The following is an 18,917-nucleotide window of genomic DNA, read 5'->3' as shown; positions in this document are numbered from 1 at the left end:
GAATTTAGATAGCTCAGTTAAATACATATTGTATAATTGTACTGACTGTAAGTTGAGGTATTTAGGTGTTATCCCAAACCAAAATTGCAAGCTTGTTTTAAAGCTTGCAGCAAGCTTGCCACAAGCTTATTTATAAAGCTTGCGGCAAGCTTGTATTTGGAACATTGCAGCAAGCTTGCGCAAGCTTATTTATAAAGCTTGCGGCAAGCTTGTATTTGGAACATTGCAGCAAGCTTGCGGCAAGCTTGTATTTGGAACATTGCAGCAAGCTTGTGCAAGCTTATTTATAAAGCTTGCGGCAAGCTTGTATTTGGAACATTGCAGCAAGCTTGCGGCAAGCTTGTATTTGGAACATTGCAGCAAGCTTGCGCAAGCTTATTTAACAAAAGTGTCATAAGCATGCACAAGCTTGCGAAAGCTTAAGCTTGCACAAGCTTGCGCAAGCTTAAGCTTGCACAAGCTTGTTATTTATTTACCTAGTACAATAAGTATACACAAGCTTGCGCAAGCTTGTTACTAGCTTGTTGCAAGCTTGCAGAGATTTCTTGCTACAAGCATCTGGGCTTTCAAAAATCAGACATGATTGTGTTTTCCCCCCTTCCAAAAAACCCCCTGAAAATGTGAAGTGGGGGGGGGGTCTGGGAGTCCGAAGGCCCCTGTCCAAAAATGCATTTTAGACTCAACTGCTCCTGGTGGACCAAATTATCATAATATATTGCAAAGTTTTACTTCATTCCAGTGAAGTAATCTGCATATTTAATGATTAAATAATGCAATCTTATAGTTGCAATGCAGTGGAAAACAAATCTGTTCTGCCAAAACATTAAGTTTAATTCCATTGTTCAAGTTTATTCATTCACTGCAAGCTTACCCAAGGCTGCAGAAGCTTTATGTGTTCCCCTAGCTGCAAGTGTCACGCCCCTATGAAATGATCATGAATAATGAATGAACTGTTCATGAACTTGGTTCAAGAACCGTTCATGAAAGTTCATCAAAAGGTTCATGAATTATTCTAGAATGTGCATGAATTGAAAACAGTCCACAAATTGGATCATCATCATTCATGAACAAGTGCATGAACATATTCATGAACTATGATGAACAAAGTTTCTCAATGATTCATGACTTCATGAACAGTGCCTATAAAACAAAATATGATAACCTGACAAGTCACAAATACCTATTCATCCTGAATCATACAATAACCTTAGATGGGGGATGGGGTTAATACAGTATAAAATGCAACATATTATCTTAAAAACTGTATTTGATTTCAGATAAATTTAAACTGACAAGTGATATTCTTTTTTTTTACCCTTAGCAACACTTTTTGTATGTTCTGTAATTTTTCTTTGAAAAATGTTCAAGAGATATTGGGGCAGTTGCCTGCAATCAACTGTTGAAGCATATTTCATCGTCATGGGGCTGTCTTTCAGCTGGGGTTTCTCCTGACCAATCTTCTTCCAGAGACTGACCTGTCTGATAACTCTTTTGTGAAGATGTTCAGGGTCTATAATTTAATCAAATCCTGTCCACTGTCACTACTGAATGTCTCCTTCTGCAACTTAAGCTGTTCCATCTGATTACTGTTTGGATCTTTAACATTGTTGCAGCAGTCACAATTTAATGTCTCTTCCATCTTGAATCCTCCAGTTTTCAAATTTTCATCCTTAACCTACAAACTTCATCCTCTAACAATTTTACTTTTCTGCTGTCTGGTCTGAAAAAAAGGTAAAGTTAGTTAATTACAGATAATCTCTGATCAACATTGTTTTTAGCTTTTAGCACATTATCATTGTACCCCACTTTACTTACTGGAATAATATGATCCAACTCAAAAATGATTTAATCCCTTACACATAATACTGAGCATTTATATTATTGCAGAATTTTGTCACTGTTTTATATTAACTGAATCTGTCTAGCCATAGGTATAGTCACAGGAGACGGATGTTTTATTCAGTAAAATATGACATTTTTTTTGACAACACCGTTACACTAAATAACCGTATATATTACAGATAACGGTTATTTCATGCTTTCAAATATTTTCGCCATTTTTTATTGATAAAACGCCAGACTTGTGTGGTATAGGCCCTTAGTATGTCTCTAATGCATCCACTCCGACTCCGCATGTTGCGTATAGCTGCTTCCGGTTTCATCACGTTGTTATTTGCACTTTTATTGTGAACAGTTTCACGCATTAACTATTTTCTTAAGGTTTTTTTTTTTAAATTACGAAATTACATCAGATTATAGAAATAGTGATGTCATGTAAAAGAAAACGATCTCGAACATCTCAACTCCTATCGATATCGAACCACGTCTGGTATCGAGAACTGGGGGGTGGGTGGGGGTGATAATGTTTAGTGATTTTCAAAACTTCGATGAGCAAGTTTAAATTAGGTCTGAACAAAATCGTGTCATTAGCTTGGTTATAAATAATATGATGACATATATAAACCAATAAAATATCCATATAACTTCTACTGAAATAATCACGAATGACCAAGAAAAAGATACTCACCGTAATTCTGGTCATCCGGGCTTGGTACGCTTTTCCGCCTAATTTTGCTCTCAACAAATCATTTCCTTCACATTCTTCAAAGTCGCTTCTCTGCACTTCTACTGACTTTAAAAAAACGATATTGAAAATATTCTCATCTGTCCATTCCATGGAGTCCACGGTTTTTGTTCGAGGTTTTTGCCTAACCATCTGCATGATCTTTGGTTTCTGAGGAAGCTTAACTGTTGAAATCGCGCGCGTATATTAACCAATCATATCACGTCTTTTTTCAAACTCATCCAATCAGAATAATCGTTGTTAATATATTTCGGTTTTTACTGCAAATTGGCAACCAGTGACTAAGTCAATAGAATAAGCAGTTTATAACAGTAATGAAGAGAAGAAAAAAAAACGTTAGGACAAAGTCATTGATAGCTTTTTAAAGCAAATACATTTTGTTGATGCTGGCCAGAAAATATTTTCCCATATTAATCCAGAAATACTCAGGTTAAGTAAACAAGTATTGAATTAAAGATCTGTATGAACATTTATACAGTATATCATTTTAAAAAAAGAAGAAAAAATTCACCTTTATTTAAATTTCACTAATATTGTGAGAAGTTTGTATGATAAATTTTCATGATCATTTTATGAATATAATGATATAGATATTTAATATACATTTTTTTAAGAAATACCATGGTATTGCATCAAAGTACTTGAATTGTTCATGATCCATTAGTTCATGACATTTCAGGAACTTCAAAGATATTATAATAGTTCATAAAAATTTATCAGTGTGTTCATGAACTTCAAGTACATGATTCATCAAAATTCTTGAAGTTCATGAACTTACTTGAGGAACTTTCATGAACACTTCATGATTGTTCATCAAGTCATGACTTTGTTTTCGTAGGGGCGTGACAGTGATGGTGCCTGCTACTTGGATACATGGTCTCAAACTTTCACAAGCAATGGATATATATATATATATATATATATATATATATATATATATATATATATATATATATATATATATATATATGAAGAAACTTGTTGCAAGCTAGTTTAAATTTACTTTCTGAAACATACAAGAAAGCTTGCGCAAGCTAGTTTACTTTCTGAAGAAAACAAGCTTGCGCAAGCTAATTTTACTTTCTGAAGAAAACAAGTAAGCTTGCGCAAGCTAGTTTTACTTTATGAAACAAACAAGAAAGCTTGTGCAAGCTAGTTTTAATTTCTGAAGCAAACAAGAAAGCTTGTACAAGCTTGCGCAAGCTTGTGCAAGCTTGCGGTTATATCCAGCTATCTTGCCTAAGCCTGCACTTGCTTGTACAAGCTTGCGCAAGCATCCATGTTAGCTTATAAACATCAAACTAGCTTATCGCAAGCTTACCGCAAGCTTGCCACAAGCTTTCAGCAAGGATGCATTTTGGTTTGGGATTTACATACTGTACATACATATAAGTTACTTAGCTCAGTTAAATACATATTGTATAATTGTACTCACTGTAAGTTGAGGTATTTAGGTGTCTCAGTTATTTACATACTGTACATACATATAAGTTACTTAGCTCAGTTAAATACATACTGTATAATTGTACTCACGTGTAAGTTGAGGTAATTAGGTGTCTCAGTTAAATATATACTGTATATCCTTGTGTATAAATTGATATATTGAGGTATTCTTTATATGCTCATGTATAAGTTTAGATATTTAGGTATCTCAGTTAAATACATGCTGTATATCAGGGATCTCAAAAACTTGGCCCATGGGCCACATGCTGCCCACCAAACCGTATCCTGTTGCCCACAAAATGATTGGTGTCATAGGGTGTCATGAGAGATAACAAAGATGGTGTAGCCCTCAGGGTAGTTTGAGTTTGAGATCTCTGCTGTATATACTCATGTATAAGTTTAGGTATTTAGGTGTCTCAATTAAATATATACCGTGTATACTCGGGTATAAATTTAGGTATTATATATCTCAATTAAATTCATACTGTATATACTCATGTATAAGTTTAGATATTTAGGTATCTCAATAACTACATACTGTACATACTCGTGTATACGTTTAGGTATTTAGGTATCTCAGTTAAATACATACTGTGTATACTCAGGTATAAATTGAGGTATTAGATATCTCATTTAAATTCATACTGTATATACTCATGTACAAGTTTAGGTATTTAGGTACTGTATCTCAATTAAATATATACTGTATATATACTCCCATAAAGTTGCATCCAGCTGCATACAACATCCAAACCTGCCACAGCAGATCAATGCCTTTTGCAGGGACTAATCTGAATAAACAAGATAGACTCGGATCTGCCAGCACATTGTGCAAGCAGATCAGTTCTATTTGTTACAAATCATTAGAATAAACAATATAGACCCAGGTCTGCCAGCACCTTGTGTAAGCAGATTAATTACATTCGTTACATTATTAGACTGCTCCGGTGGCCTAGTGGTTAGAGTCTCTGCCTTGGGAGATCATGGGTTCGATCCCTGGCCGAATCATACCAAGACGTATAAAAATGGTACTAATAGCTGCCTCGCTTGGTGCTCAGCATCAACAGGTTAGTGTTAGGACTAGTCAGCCTGGTGTCAGGATAATGGGGCATCACGCTACATGTCTGCGGCATGATGCCCCAGTGCTAGACGTCACTATAAACTGCCACACTGCAGACATCATAGCAATATGGCTGATTTTTTTTTTAAAGCTACGTTAATAATCCAAATCACACACACACACATTATTAGAATAAATGAGATACCCAGATCTGCCAACACATTATGTAAATAGATCAATTCCATTTGTTAAATTTCATTTGAATAAGCAAGATAGACCCAGGTCTGCTTGCACATTGTGTAAGTAGATCAGTTCGATTTGTTACAAATTATTACAATAAATGAGATAAACCCATATCTGCTTGCGCATTATGTAAGCAGATCAATTCCATTTGTTACAAATTATTAGAATCAACAAGATAGACCCATATCTGCCAGCACATTGTGTAAGCAGATCAATTATATTTCTTAAGATAGACTCAGATCTGCCATCATAGGGTCTGTGTTGTTTGCAGCTGGATGTAACTTATATATATATTGTTGTTGTAGGGTTTAACGCCAGTTTTCAGCACACGATAGGCTATACATGGCGGCCAGTATTAATGGTGGAGGAAAAACCCCAGAAAGAACCACCGACCCACGAGAAGCTACTGGCAGGCTTTCTCACATACCACATTGGCCGAATCTGAGACTTGAACCCACGCAGACAGAGGTGAGATGACAGTGATCTGTAACGGAGAGCGCTTTAGACCACTCGGCCACTTGGGGCCCCCTATATATATATATGGTATTAAGAATGGCACATGATTTCTCTGTGTATTTTTTTATGCAGAAACTGATTTCAAACACAATTATTTTATTTGACATTTTACACAGAGATAATCATATGCAAAGTAAAATATGATTGATGTAGTTAGAGGCAGTTTAAACCTAGAGTTAAGGAAATGTGGACCTAATTCACTCAAATAGTAGATAATAACTCAAACATTTCTCTTTCAGCAAGTTGATTTTGATAGCAGTGAGACTAATTTTACACTAATAGCATATGCTGCTGATGATGGACCTAACCTGAATGCTACTGGTATAAAGTTCACTGCAAGTACCACAATCTACATTACTGTTACTGACTACAATGATGAGAAACCAATCTTTGAGAAGGGAGATAAGCTAGTTACTGTTCCAGAAAATGTTCCTGTTGGTACAAGTCTAGCTTCTTTCATTGCAAATGACAGAGACACCGGAATCAATGGCCTAATTGAGTAAGTGACTTTGAAAACCATTTGTATGTCACACTCATATCATCCACATACTCTCCCACTTTTATTTTCTCCATGTTAATACTTAGTACCTGAGATTTCCTGGACATTTTCCTGGATAAAAGAAGCTTTTCAGAGAATATGAGGGAGCCATTTAATCCTGTCAACTCATTTTGTCATTTATTTTAATAAGAATTTATGGATATGATCGAGAACCATATGCAGATGTGTAAAACAATAGCTGCCCTACATGGTTGGTCTTGTCAAGTGCTTTCATCACTTGAGCAATAGGGATGGCAGTGGAGGGTGGAATAGAAGTTGGAAACTGATAAAAGGTTAGGGATAATGCTGCCTTATTCTACCTTTTTGCCCATACTGCATAATTTGTTTCTTCCATCCATCCATATATTTATCTTTAGAAACTTTCCAGCATGAGTACACACAAAGAGCCTAACACAGGTAAATGCAATTTTGTATGCATATTTTTATGTATTGATCTCTCATTTAAATAGATTTTTCATCCTCTTAAAATAATTGTTTCATTTTTTAAAAAGTTTTTGAACTTTCTGAACTTTGACTTTTTGTGAAAACTCTTTGAGAAGTATTATGAAGAAATGGCTTGAAGTTTGATATACATGTTTATGTGCATATGTACATGAGCTTGTTAGATTTTTGGGCCATTTATACGATTTATCCAGGCTTTGTGAGTTTTTGGACTCCAGATCCTTTGACTTTGGTTAGGCATATATTTTACAACACATGTCTAGTCTGGACATTTTATCCAGATTACCTGCTAAGTATTTGATTGCAAATTCATTGTGATTTTTAAGATTCCATTGTCAGAAAGTTCCTTCTGTTATTCTAAAATAGTAAATCTAAAACCAGACTAAATGGGTAAATGGTAAAATAAAACGATTTAGATAAACCACTTTCTTATATAGCCTTTGCCATATATTGATATAGTGAATTCATATGTATCTGTGACTTTGAATTCACTCTGTTTTTGCACAAATAATGTCATTTTCAGAGTGGGAACCATTCCAATTTTATTGAAATTATTACTTTTTTTAACCTCAAAATTACTCCATATCATTATGGATCACTGCCATCTCACCTCTGTCTGTGTGTTTTAGCCTCGGATTCAGCCAATGTGGGCATGTGAGAAAGATTGCCAGTAGCTTATTGTGAGTTGGTGGTTCTTTCCATAGTTTTCCCAGTTCTTCCTCCACCATTTATACCGGCCACCATGTATAGCCTATCTTGTGCTTAAAAATGGCGTTAAACCCTACCACAACAAAAACCATTTTGATCACTTTCTGTTTCCAATTTACAGTCTGATAATAGTGAACTGCAATTTAAACATGCATATCTTAATTACTCAAGTGTTTATAATATCTTGTTGCAATTAATTGGTTGTTTGTTGTTTGGTTTAACACTATTTTTCAGCACATAATAGGCTATACACACACACACACACAGAACACTAGTGGCTTCTACTGAATGCACAGTGGGTTGAGATCTCTCAAGTTTCAAATACCTCAATAACTGAGCTTGTCTAATATTTGATTTCCATTTCCAGTCTGGTAGCTTAGCTAGTCATCTGCTTAAGAATAATCTTTACTTCATTATTTTAACATTGATCAGCTGTACAAAATATATTCTTTCTTATTTCAGTTATTTCATAAACCTGAAATCAGATTCAAAGCGTCAGTTCAGGATACAGCAGAGCAATCTGAAAGTTGGTGAAGTCTTTGTGAACAAGGCGCTTGATCGAGAGGATATTCCAACATATATTCTTTATATACTAGCAATTGATAGAGGTAAATACAATATTTTACTGTTATCACACATCTCTGTAAGAACCAAGGAGGATGGTGTTTCTTGTTGTGATTGTGGATTTTGGAAGGTTTGGAAAAAGAAATCTCTGTAAGGGTTAAAATCTAGAACTTCTTGGTTTAGAGTTTATCAACAGATATGCTTTTAATAAATACAGTTATGACATGACTACAGTCTTGTTTACATTAATATTCCCATGTCATGTATTTATAACACATGTACTTATATTTATTGCTGTTATAAATTGCTCTGGTTTCACTTTTAAACATATTTTTAGCATTTCACCTACCTTTTGTATCAATTGAGTGTTTGTCTCCTCAGTCACTGCATTATTTTGATTGTTATCTGTGTTCCTTTAATTGATTATTTGAGATTTTGCATCTTGCTTTGCAAGTGGTGCTTCATTAATTGTATCCCCCTTCTTGGTTCTGGTGCTAGGGTAAGTATTGTCTGTCCTTTTTTGCTTCCAGATATTTTATTTTGTTTCTGTTATGTTTATATTTAAGAGTTTATGATGTCACAAGGTGAGGGCAAGTGTGGGCATGACAATACCCCTTAGGACACTCACCCCACAGCAGATTATTCACAATGAATCTACAATTTTGTGCCTTTGGCTGAAAGTTGCTACACATACAGTGGGAGGAAGGGCCCCTCTTACTCATTCTCTTCTATAGGTTACTCATCCTGTTTGTGGGTGGTGGTGGTCTGGACCGCATTCTGAGTTAGTGAAGACTAATAACCCTGTAGAAGTTGTGTGATGACAATGGTTTGGAGATCACCTAGCGTCAAACAGTCCCTGATACTTATTATGATGCCATGATTACTGCTGATTAATGCAAGGGTTGAAAAACACTCAGGAGTGAGCCATGCCTCTGCTTAAGGATGAGAATTATCCTGTAAAGGTCTTGGTCCGGGTGAATGATATTTATAACTTGCATCTTCCTGTGAGGTAAGAGAAATGATCTTTTACAGATAAATCTGATGTGGAGCTTGTCCATCAGGTCTTCATTACCACACTGGCCTTCTTCTTCTGCTCACTGGTCACCTAATCCTGGGCAAAAGCACCAGGCACCAGTCACTAAACTTCCAGCTCTGGTTACCTTGAAATGTTGTGATCTGTACTGTTATTATCTGGTGTTGGCTTGTCCATTAGGTCTTCATCACCACAGTGGTCTTTCTGTGGTCATTGGGTCTTGGTCACATCACATGGCACTGGGAACCAGTCACTAAACTTCAAGCACTGGTTACCTTTTTCTTTTAATCTCTCTGGAAGGGTGGGGAGCCCCGTTTTGGAAACGAGTCTTTCCTCTCCATGGTACCATGGATGTCCAACCCTTGGTTTCAAAGTAGGGCAGATATGATAGACCATGGAATTGTTTCATCCTCTCTGGCTTCAACCAACAAAAAGGAGGGGGATCACCACTCACACCCTAGACAGTCTAGAAGGGAGCAGAGTTTCCATTCACCTAAAGTTTCACTAGTACAGTTAGTCGCATCATCCTCAGTAGTGGCTTTGGGAGGGGTCTCAGGATGTTTCTGTTATTTCAATCATAGTGGACTCAAATGAGTTCTCACCTACTGTAGGAGTCCCAGCTCCTTCCCACATGTCAGGTCATGTTTCAGAGAAAGAGGTAGTTTGGACATTGAATAAAGCCCCTGGATATAACTCCAAGTGTTTTAAAGCAGACCAATAAGTGTGCCCACCATGATCACCCTTTGGAACCCTCTCTCAAGTTCTTTGAGCAGGTGCAGTCTCAACAGTCTGGCAAGGTGCTCTGATTCATAATTTTATACCATATTGACCCACAAGTAGATCATTTCATGACAGTGAGGCTATAGGCTTCAAAGTTTTTGGCAGTATGGATGAGGCAAAGAAATTGTCCTGTTGTGGGATTCTTAAAATAATCCAAAGTTCCAGATGACATGAGTGGATCAGGTGTGAGCAAACTTTCCAAAGACTGAAATGCCCAGTTTGGAATCGGATGACTCAAGTCTTCAAATCGAATATCACCTTCTAGAAACACTAGTTGTGCATACACATCTGAAAGACAATTTAGATCAAAAATTAATTAACTGTATGGAATTAGTAAATATAAACTTGCATCAAAAATGTGTAAAGTGTCTTTTGAGTTTTGTTGATAAATGAATTTATGAATGTATGAAATTTATGTCAATGTTCATATATTTCTTCATTTTTTAAGGGCTTTAACATTTTAGCCATTTAAGGAAGAATTAGGGACTGAGTTGGGGAGAAATGCCAAGTCCTTAAAATTATTATAACTGTAAATGCTCTAAATACAAGGACATTTTCAATTCCCTTTATATCACACTCACTGAAAATTCATGAATAAACTAGTAACACATACTATTGCCATGAATTTAGATAAAAGCAGAGGGGTGGGGAACTGCTAAGCTCCATCAGACCTTCAGGTACTGAAATTCGTATATTTACCTGGTCTTAAAACTATAAACTAATGAATAACTGATTATATTAATTAAATGGACAGTAAATATCATAATATAAGAGCACAAACGAGAAGAGCCTTTATTCAGATTGATTATTTATAGTAATGTCAATTTATTGTGCTATGTGTATTGCATTTTCCAGGTCATCCCCAATTACATACTCCATGAAAATGTGTAACGTAATAACCCATTATCACTGACGTACCATAAACATAGTGGCCATTTTACTCTGGGTGCCCAATCTTGGAATCTATAATTTGAAGTGCAGCATATTAACGCTTGCAAAAGACATGATTCGGAGCTCATTCAATGCAGAAAGAAGTGTTATCTATCAGACAGCGCACTCCTTAAAATAACCAGAAATATTGGAGTAAAAAGAAGAAAAAAAAATCTTAATCATTTCTTTGCTCTTGCTTGTTCTTTATATGAATACTGTGGGAAAGGTCATCATCAACTATATGTTAAACCCAATTTCATTCATTGGAAATAACACACCTCTATGCACAGAGCAAATTAAATTCTCCATTCTGTAAGACAAGAGAAGCATCAATACCATTCATTAGCGGGTCACTGACCCGGCCGCAATGGACAGTCGTAGTTACTGAAATCAAAACAGCTGAGTACCTATTTCAAACTCATCCTAATTTCTTTATTTTTGAAGGAATGGAAAGCAAGCAAGATGGTGGTGTAACTTGTATTATTCTGGTTTATGGAAAACTCATCAAAATGTAAGGTTAATTATTATAATTTCACTGATTTGCCATTGATTACCTATTATATCATTGGTTCTCTCTATCACACCTATGATATGGAATATTTAATTTATTTAGAGGTAAAATTAATGATAAGAGAGACTAAATTTACACAAAAAAAAGAACCAATTTGTTATTAAATTGGTCATTTATTATCTTGGAAAGAAAGGTAATGAAGAAAATATGGGTGTTAATTTAAAAAAAATACTGATGGTAATGAGTGAATGCTAAAGTTCCATGAGAGCAAGATCTGGAATGGAAAATTCCATGGTGTAGCACATTTCAGGTTAACCAGGTATTCAAGCATGTTAGAGCTGTTCCATTAAAACATACATGGGACCCAGGGAAGGCACTTTTAAAGTGGGGTACTCACTCATAGATGCAAGTTAGAATTTTCTTATCATTTTAATATGAACTCTGTGAAATCAAAGTACCCTGGCATATATTTGCCAGTGTCCAAGGAAATTATGATAGTACTGTACAGAAGACAAAATTAAGATGGCAAAACTGTCAGAGCAAATTAGATTATCGTATTATTTTGGGCACTGCATTTATTACTGGAATTTTCATTTGTCCCATAAAATGTTGCATGTCTCCCAGATTTGGAGGGTACCTTTGGCATCCAAGGTACAAAACCAGGGTGAACTATACACATTCTGCAGGCTCATTAAGCAGCTGTAGATCTGGGCTTGCTTGTGCTGTCACTATTTAGAAGTGCATTCGAGATTGGTAAATATTGTAAGCCATATTATTTTTGGATTGCTGAATTTCTGTGAATTCGTCAACATTAACATGTCCATGACAAAAATTTAGCAAATAACTGATTTCCTGTAATTATAGATTGATTTAATTGGTGTCATAGCACATAATATTTTTGCAAATTTTCTTTCCTGCTAAATTTGCTAAAATATTATGCTAACATTTATTTGATTTTTATGGTATAATTTGGGTGTTTATTTTATTTGGTATGTATCATTAATCAGAGATGAATTTTCATTTGAAGATTTGTGGAATATTATTTTCATGCATTAATATTTGACTGGAGAATAAAAAAATTCATGCAATTGAACACTGCTCATCCAGATGAAACATGATGATCTGTAGTGTTCATTTGCATGGAATGCCACCAATTTTTTATATAGATAAAATCATCATCACCTCAGAGGCCCAGATAATTTACATACTGCTGTATTCTGATATGAAATTACCAACTAATAAAAGTTAGAATTTTTAAAAATATATACATGATTCTCATTTTTTTATTTTATTTTACAGGAAACCTACAAAATACTGGGACTGCCACTCTTACAGTTTCCCTAACAGACATAAATGACAACTTTCCTCGATTTGCCGAAAATTATCGTCCTTATGTTACGGAGAATCAGGATTATAATAATGTGCCTCTCCAAGTACTCTATGGCGGTACACTGGTTATCCGAGGTGTTGACCCTGATCTTGGTCCCCCATTAGGTGATAATGGACCACCATTTGAGTTTGCTTGTGGAAGTTCCACATTGTGTACTACTTTCACAGTTGATTTTGATCCAGGTAAACCATTTCATTCAAGGAATTTATCCTTTGAATTCATCTCTGATCACATTAATATTAGGAAAGAAGATCTTCTACCTCTTGAATCAAGCAATTGCAAAAGATTAAATATTTTTTGCCCGATCTGTAGAACATAAAAACAAGTTCATACCAATTTTCTCCCCTGCCCGCTGCTAAATGTCTGTTGTCATTTACTCAGTTTTAGCTTTTAGTGGATACTGTCAACATTGTACTGTAATAACAAAGTCATTAATGCATATGATAAACTTAAGTATAATGAATGGTAACATTCCAAATGCCTGAGGTATGCAAAGGTTACACATCATTAAGAAAGTAGAAAAGGAGGATCAAGAGAACTACATACCAGTATCCATTCTACCTGTATTAGCAAAGTTATTTGAAAAGCAATTAGGTAAAAAGGTCGATGAATTTTTTTTAAACTTGATATTTTATAAGGCACAATCAGGATTTAGAAAATATTACACATCCAGACAGAACTCACAAAATGAACAGATCTTCAGCTGCTAGAAATGGATAATGGTTCTTTGGTATTGTTTTTCTTGACATCAAGAAAGCCTTTGATCAAGTCATGGAATTCTGCTGCATAAGCTGAAATGTGACATGTTTGTTGATTCTTCTTTAAACTGGTTTAGATCAAACCTAAGCCAAAGATTAGAGCAAGTAATCATTGGCAACATTTGCCCACAGAATTGAATATTCATTCTGGGGTCCCTCATTGATCTGATTTAATTTCTCTTCTCTTATTTTTGTAAATGATTTTCCATTAATGAATGAAGTAAGTATCAATAGCAGCATAGAAGGTGAACTCTAATTGTAAATAAAAAGTTTTAACCTGCACAAAAATATTACAAAAAAAATAGTTCAGGGCAAAAACAGGACATTAAATGGAACAATATAACTCATTGGCACTCTGAAGACTCGCATTATGACTGCAGTTTGGCATCATGTACAGAAATTATAACTCTATGTCATCTGTCCTGACTTCACATGATTATTTCAAGAAATATCATTGGATTTCATCCAAATTTGGCATGCAGCTTTATGGTGATGAGACCTTTAACAGGACTGATTTCCATTGTTCAAGAATATCTTTTATTGGAGTTATGTCACCTGATTTCCTATTCTCCTAACTTTGATTTCTGAAGCATAACTTCAGAACAGAAAGTTGGATTTCAACGAAATTTAACATTCACATTTATATTGATAAGACCTTGAATAAATTTATATCCCATCATTTTACATTCTCATTTAGAAGAGTTATGGTCCATTCTCAAACATTTGTTCCTCAAACACAAGTTTCTTTGGGTGTTTGTTCATCAAATTGTCGTGAGCACCCATCACTAATGGCTCTAGTGTGAAAGTTCTTTACAACATAAGCCCATATTGCCAGAACCTGTCATTATACTGATAATTACTTTTTTCACTTAAACTGCCCATGTAGGGTAATAAACCTAGAAAAGATCTTGGCGTGGCCTAAGCATTATTGTTATTCCTTTGAAACTTTCACATTTCCACAGTTATTTTGTGTTAAAAGTTTATTTTCACCTTTTTCAACTGCACCGATTTTTTTGTGAATGAACATGTACACATGAAAAATTGCCGAAATTCAGAAAATGATTTTCATGAATGTTTCATTAAATATTAAAAGTTTCTCATTATCATACATTAATGGTATACAGTCAAACCTGACATAAACAAGCACTGTTGTGAAAAGACCACCTGTTTTTAAGGACCAGATACTCCGTGCATTATCTAAACTATTTACCTGTCGTGCAAGACCACCTGTCTTGAGAAATGCTGTTTTGTTGTCCAAGTGTTGGTCCCCAAAACAGGTTATACTGTATCTTCAGCATGAATTTATTCATCATCAAGGGTATCATCTTTTGTGGCTTGGAGGGGAATGCCAGTATTTAAAGTTGTGGATTGCTGAAAGTGGCTCCATTGAATCCACAGAAAGATCATCGTAGCATTTTAAAAATGCACAAAATTTGGTATTCTGTGCAAAATGTGATGAATTTTGGTTAATACATTTCTGAAAGATGTATCAGAAGTTACAGAGTTGCTATATCTGCTTTATTTGCGCCGTTCAGCATCTTTTAAAATAGTAATCACCATATAGCTCTACTTTGCTACAGAGTTTTGGTGCATTTGTGCTATTTCAGTTTCCATCACTATATAATAAAATCACCTGGAAGATATAATAATTTCTGTTTCTTTTTTAATTCAACATATAGCTGGAGATAATGGGAATGGATCAGCTTATGTAAGAGTTAAGGGAAGATTTGATCGTGAACAAAACAAATTCCTCTATCTTCCAATTGTCTCTAAAGACCGGAGAGGTAAACAAGATCAGATGACAGGAACCAATACGCTGACCATTGAAGTTAGAGATGTCAATGATAACCCAGTCGGTCCGGGTCAGAAGAATATCCTTGTGTACAATTATAAAGGTATGCTTGCAGCTGTAGAGTGATTTTGTTTACCCCCCCCCCCCAAGCTTTATTTGGGGAAAGAAAACAAAACTTACATACATTGAGATATCCCTATTTATTTATTTATTTTTTGTTGTTTACCCATTGTCATACAATTTTATGTCACACAATAAGGAAACTTTGCACTAAATTTAGTAGTGTACTTGTCCACTGAGTGATTATATGTTGGAAAAATTTTAGGTTTTATTATTGGCCCTACTCCCTTAGAAACTCAATGAATGTTATAAAGGTCAAGTTCAGACCTTTCTGATATTTTTTGTTTGTTTTTTAAGTAAATGTTTGTATATTAACATGAACTAAAATCTTGATAGGTTTTGTCCTGGGGTGGGGTTGGAGAGTGTAAACTCTTAACTTTTACGATTACCCTCAAAGTAATTTCAAATAAAGTTAACCCATAATGACATTGTATATCGTAGTCCACAATCAGCAATACAGATAAAGATCAAAGGACTATATGTTGAGATGCTGCTGTATAAGAAGTAATTTTTGCATGATCAGCTTTCTTTGGCTTACAATCTGAAGAGTCATTTTCATGTAGTATCCATCCATCCATCCATCCTTCCATACATCCATTCATCCATCCACAAAACAAGTCATGTAAAAACCATAGCCAAGCTAGTTTGGAAACAGTGGTACCAGAAGTGCAATGAATTATATATGAACCAGGGTACTTACAGAATAAATTTGTGCTATTTTGTCACACTATGCATTTCGTCGGGAAGCTGTACACATTACAGGAGCAGTCTTCTGCAGTAGACGTGTGTTACACATAAAATTTCATTCTTTCTTGCTATCCATTTTGTGTGATAGAATTTGTTTTATACATTGGATGTTTGGGAATTTATTCTAAATTTTAAAGATAGTGACACGTTTGAAATATAACATGCTATCGGTTAGAGTATAAATAGTGTGTCTAGTTAGCATGATTCGTTTATTCATATCTCTTATTTCCAAAAGAGGTATATTGTATTTAATATTAATGAAAACAGACAGTGATCAAGATCTAATTCATACCCAGACAACTGGTCAAACCCAGTATATCTGTTTTGCTCTGATTGAATGTATATGAATCATATGTTTTCATTGATCAAGATAAACTTGGGTACAGAAATGCATCATAACAGTTGGCAAAATAACATTTACAAATGTGAATTTAATTTTCATAGGAAAAAATTATACAAACTGCTATTGAAGAAGTTTGATACATTCCACTCATACAAATAAAATGAAACATTTTGACAGCAATCTCTATTTTTAAAACAACAATGTGGCTTTTTGCAAGAAGAGTTTATGAAAGGGATGCAAATCTTACTGGGTTAAATTTATTAGGAAATTTCTATGAATTTATCATTATGGTGGGCTAACATAGTCATGTTACCTGTAAAAACTCGATACAGATTGTCAAATAAAGATTTTACGGATATAACAGAGGCTGTGATTTCTGCATGACTTTCACACATGATGGAAATCCCTTTCTGGCATTTTTGTATGGTACATTTTCGGTTTTAAGGGGAGCAGATTTATATGAGAACAGTATCTTAGAATAGCACCTTGTAGTATTTTCAGAACAAATGTGTGTTAAATAACCTCAAATGAATAAAGATAAAACTCGCTGTTTGTTATCTTCATATTGGCAGAGATTCTTTTTTGTGACCGTGGTTCCTATTTGTATGCATTAAAGCTACATGTAACAGCTGAGACATTACCACTGAATACAGTAAACTTTATCTCTGCCAACTACATTTATCAGTCACTTTTAATAATTAATTAATGAGAATGCTTCAGTATTACTGTGATTGACATAAAAAAGTAATTACTTTTCTCTCTGGATAAAGCATGTAGTCATTGACCCAAATATCTAGACACTAAAAGTAATTATTTTTCTCTCTGGATGAAGCATGAACTATATGAAAATTAGCAACTTTCCTAATTATTATCAGGAAGATTAAGATCTTTATTGTCTGTGTTTTTATTGATGAGCCTAGCAAGTATACTGTTTAGGTAGGTATAAAAGTTTTCATTATATCCTTATAAAGAAGACTTGCTTGGTAATGTTTCGATTTCCTTTTACTAATAAAGAATTATAGTTGCTTTTCTTGTGTTTGTTTTTCCTTTACTTTTTTTTTGTTTGATGTTGTTAAACTTGATACTCTTGATCAGTTCTTACTATTGTGAAAAGTCCAGGATGAAATATTGTGTACATATGTGACCCAGTTCTGACATCGATATAGTTTCATAACGTAAAGGCTGCCTTTGGCAACACATTGTATCATCAAGATAATATACATGAATTCTTGTTATATTACTGCTGAAAAGCTTAAAGATAAGCCATATTTTCCTTCCAAAAGACTTGAAGTGATCTCAACACCGAAACTTCAAATATGATAATCATTGCCCTAACTATGAGCATGAAAACTTACACTGATTCAGGAATTTAAGTGCGGAACACCATTATTTGAATCCTGATTATGGTATTACGACCAAACGGAATACAACGAAATTGAGGTTACCAAGGGGAAATTTGACATTGAATACATCCAAAATCAGGTTACAAGGGGAAATTTGCTATTGAATACAATTGAAACTACAAGATCTTTTGAAATGTTTGTGTCAGAAATGTTAACTGCTTATCAGAGATAAGTGTAAAACCCATTTGGTAAAGAATATTTTCTTGTGTCGCTGAATGTCAGATATAACTTGTTGATATTTTTCTCCATCAGATTTGTTTTTAAATTTGTCTGTTACATGTAGCTTGAGAGAGTCAATAATGTAAATTGTATTTTGTAATTTTTTGGAAATTCCTTTTTTTCCCCCCTAATTAATGCCTATTTCTTACTCTTCCAGGACTGTTTAAGAACATCCCGATTGGGCAAGTGTATGCAGCTGACTTGGATGACTGGGACGTTGTGGACAAGAGATTTGAGCTGCAAAATGCAGCTGTTGCTGGTAGATACGTCTCGTAAGTCTGCTGTAATGAATGTCATATTTAAAGATCACCTTTAAGAATTTATTGATAAATTGATAAAAATCAGTTGAAGGTTTCCAAGGGTCTATTAGTATTAAAATTTAGAAAAGGGAAATTCTGGGAATTTATCTTGGGGGGTCAATTCTCTTGGTTTAGCCAAAAAAAATTTAACATTTGTTGATCTGCCTCAGAAATACACCATATCTGGCAAAGACATTTTTCCGTGATTAAGTTAGTGGTAGGTGGCAGTCATGAATCTACTAAAAATTGGTACATAAAGTTTTAAAGGTCTAGTTACTTTATGTGTTTAATTGGCATGTAAAGCTTTTCCATTTTTCTTTTGTGTCAAATTTGATCAGCTTCTTATATGCAGTACTCATTATAACACTGTCCATGGGAGCCATAAATATGTCACCTTTTAGTGTGACCGTCTAATGATATTCCTTTTAATAATGTACATGAAACACATACTTTTACTCCCACATGTTTATACTT

General features: G+C 34.6%; 1 protein-coding gene across 1 annotated transcript in view; it reads left to right on the top strand.

The window, feature by feature from the left end:
* LOC149777012 (neural-cadherin-like) overlaps positions 1 to 18,917 on the top strand; it is an 80,989-nt gene that overhangs the window by 28,669 nt on the left and 33,403 nt on the right. Inside the window, exons 5-9 of the mRNA XM_089941372.1 lie at positions 6,086 to 6,345; positions 8,017 to 8,162; positions 12,672 to 12,944; positions 15,200 to 15,415; positions 18,302 to 18,416. Coding sequence (XP_089797498.1) covers positions 6,086 to 6,345; positions 8,017 to 8,162; positions 12,672 to 12,944; positions 15,200 to 15,415; positions 18,302 to 18,416 — 1,010 coding nt within the window. The remainder of the gene's footprint in view (positions 1 to 6,085; positions 6,346 to 8,016; positions 8,163 to 12,671; positions 12,945 to 15,199; positions 15,416 to 18,301; positions 18,417 to 18,917) is intronic.

The sequence above is a fragment of the Sinohyriopsis cumingii genome, chromosome 18 (genome assembly GCF_028554795.1).
Source record: "Sinohyriopsis cumingii isolate HCF-2022 chromosome 18, ASM2855479v2, whole genome shotgun sequence".
NCBI lineage: Eukaryota > Metazoa > Mollusca > Bivalvia > Unionida > Unionidae > Sinohyriopsis > Sinohyriopsis cumingii.
This window is presented reverse-complemented; position numbering and strand designations above follow the sequence as displayed.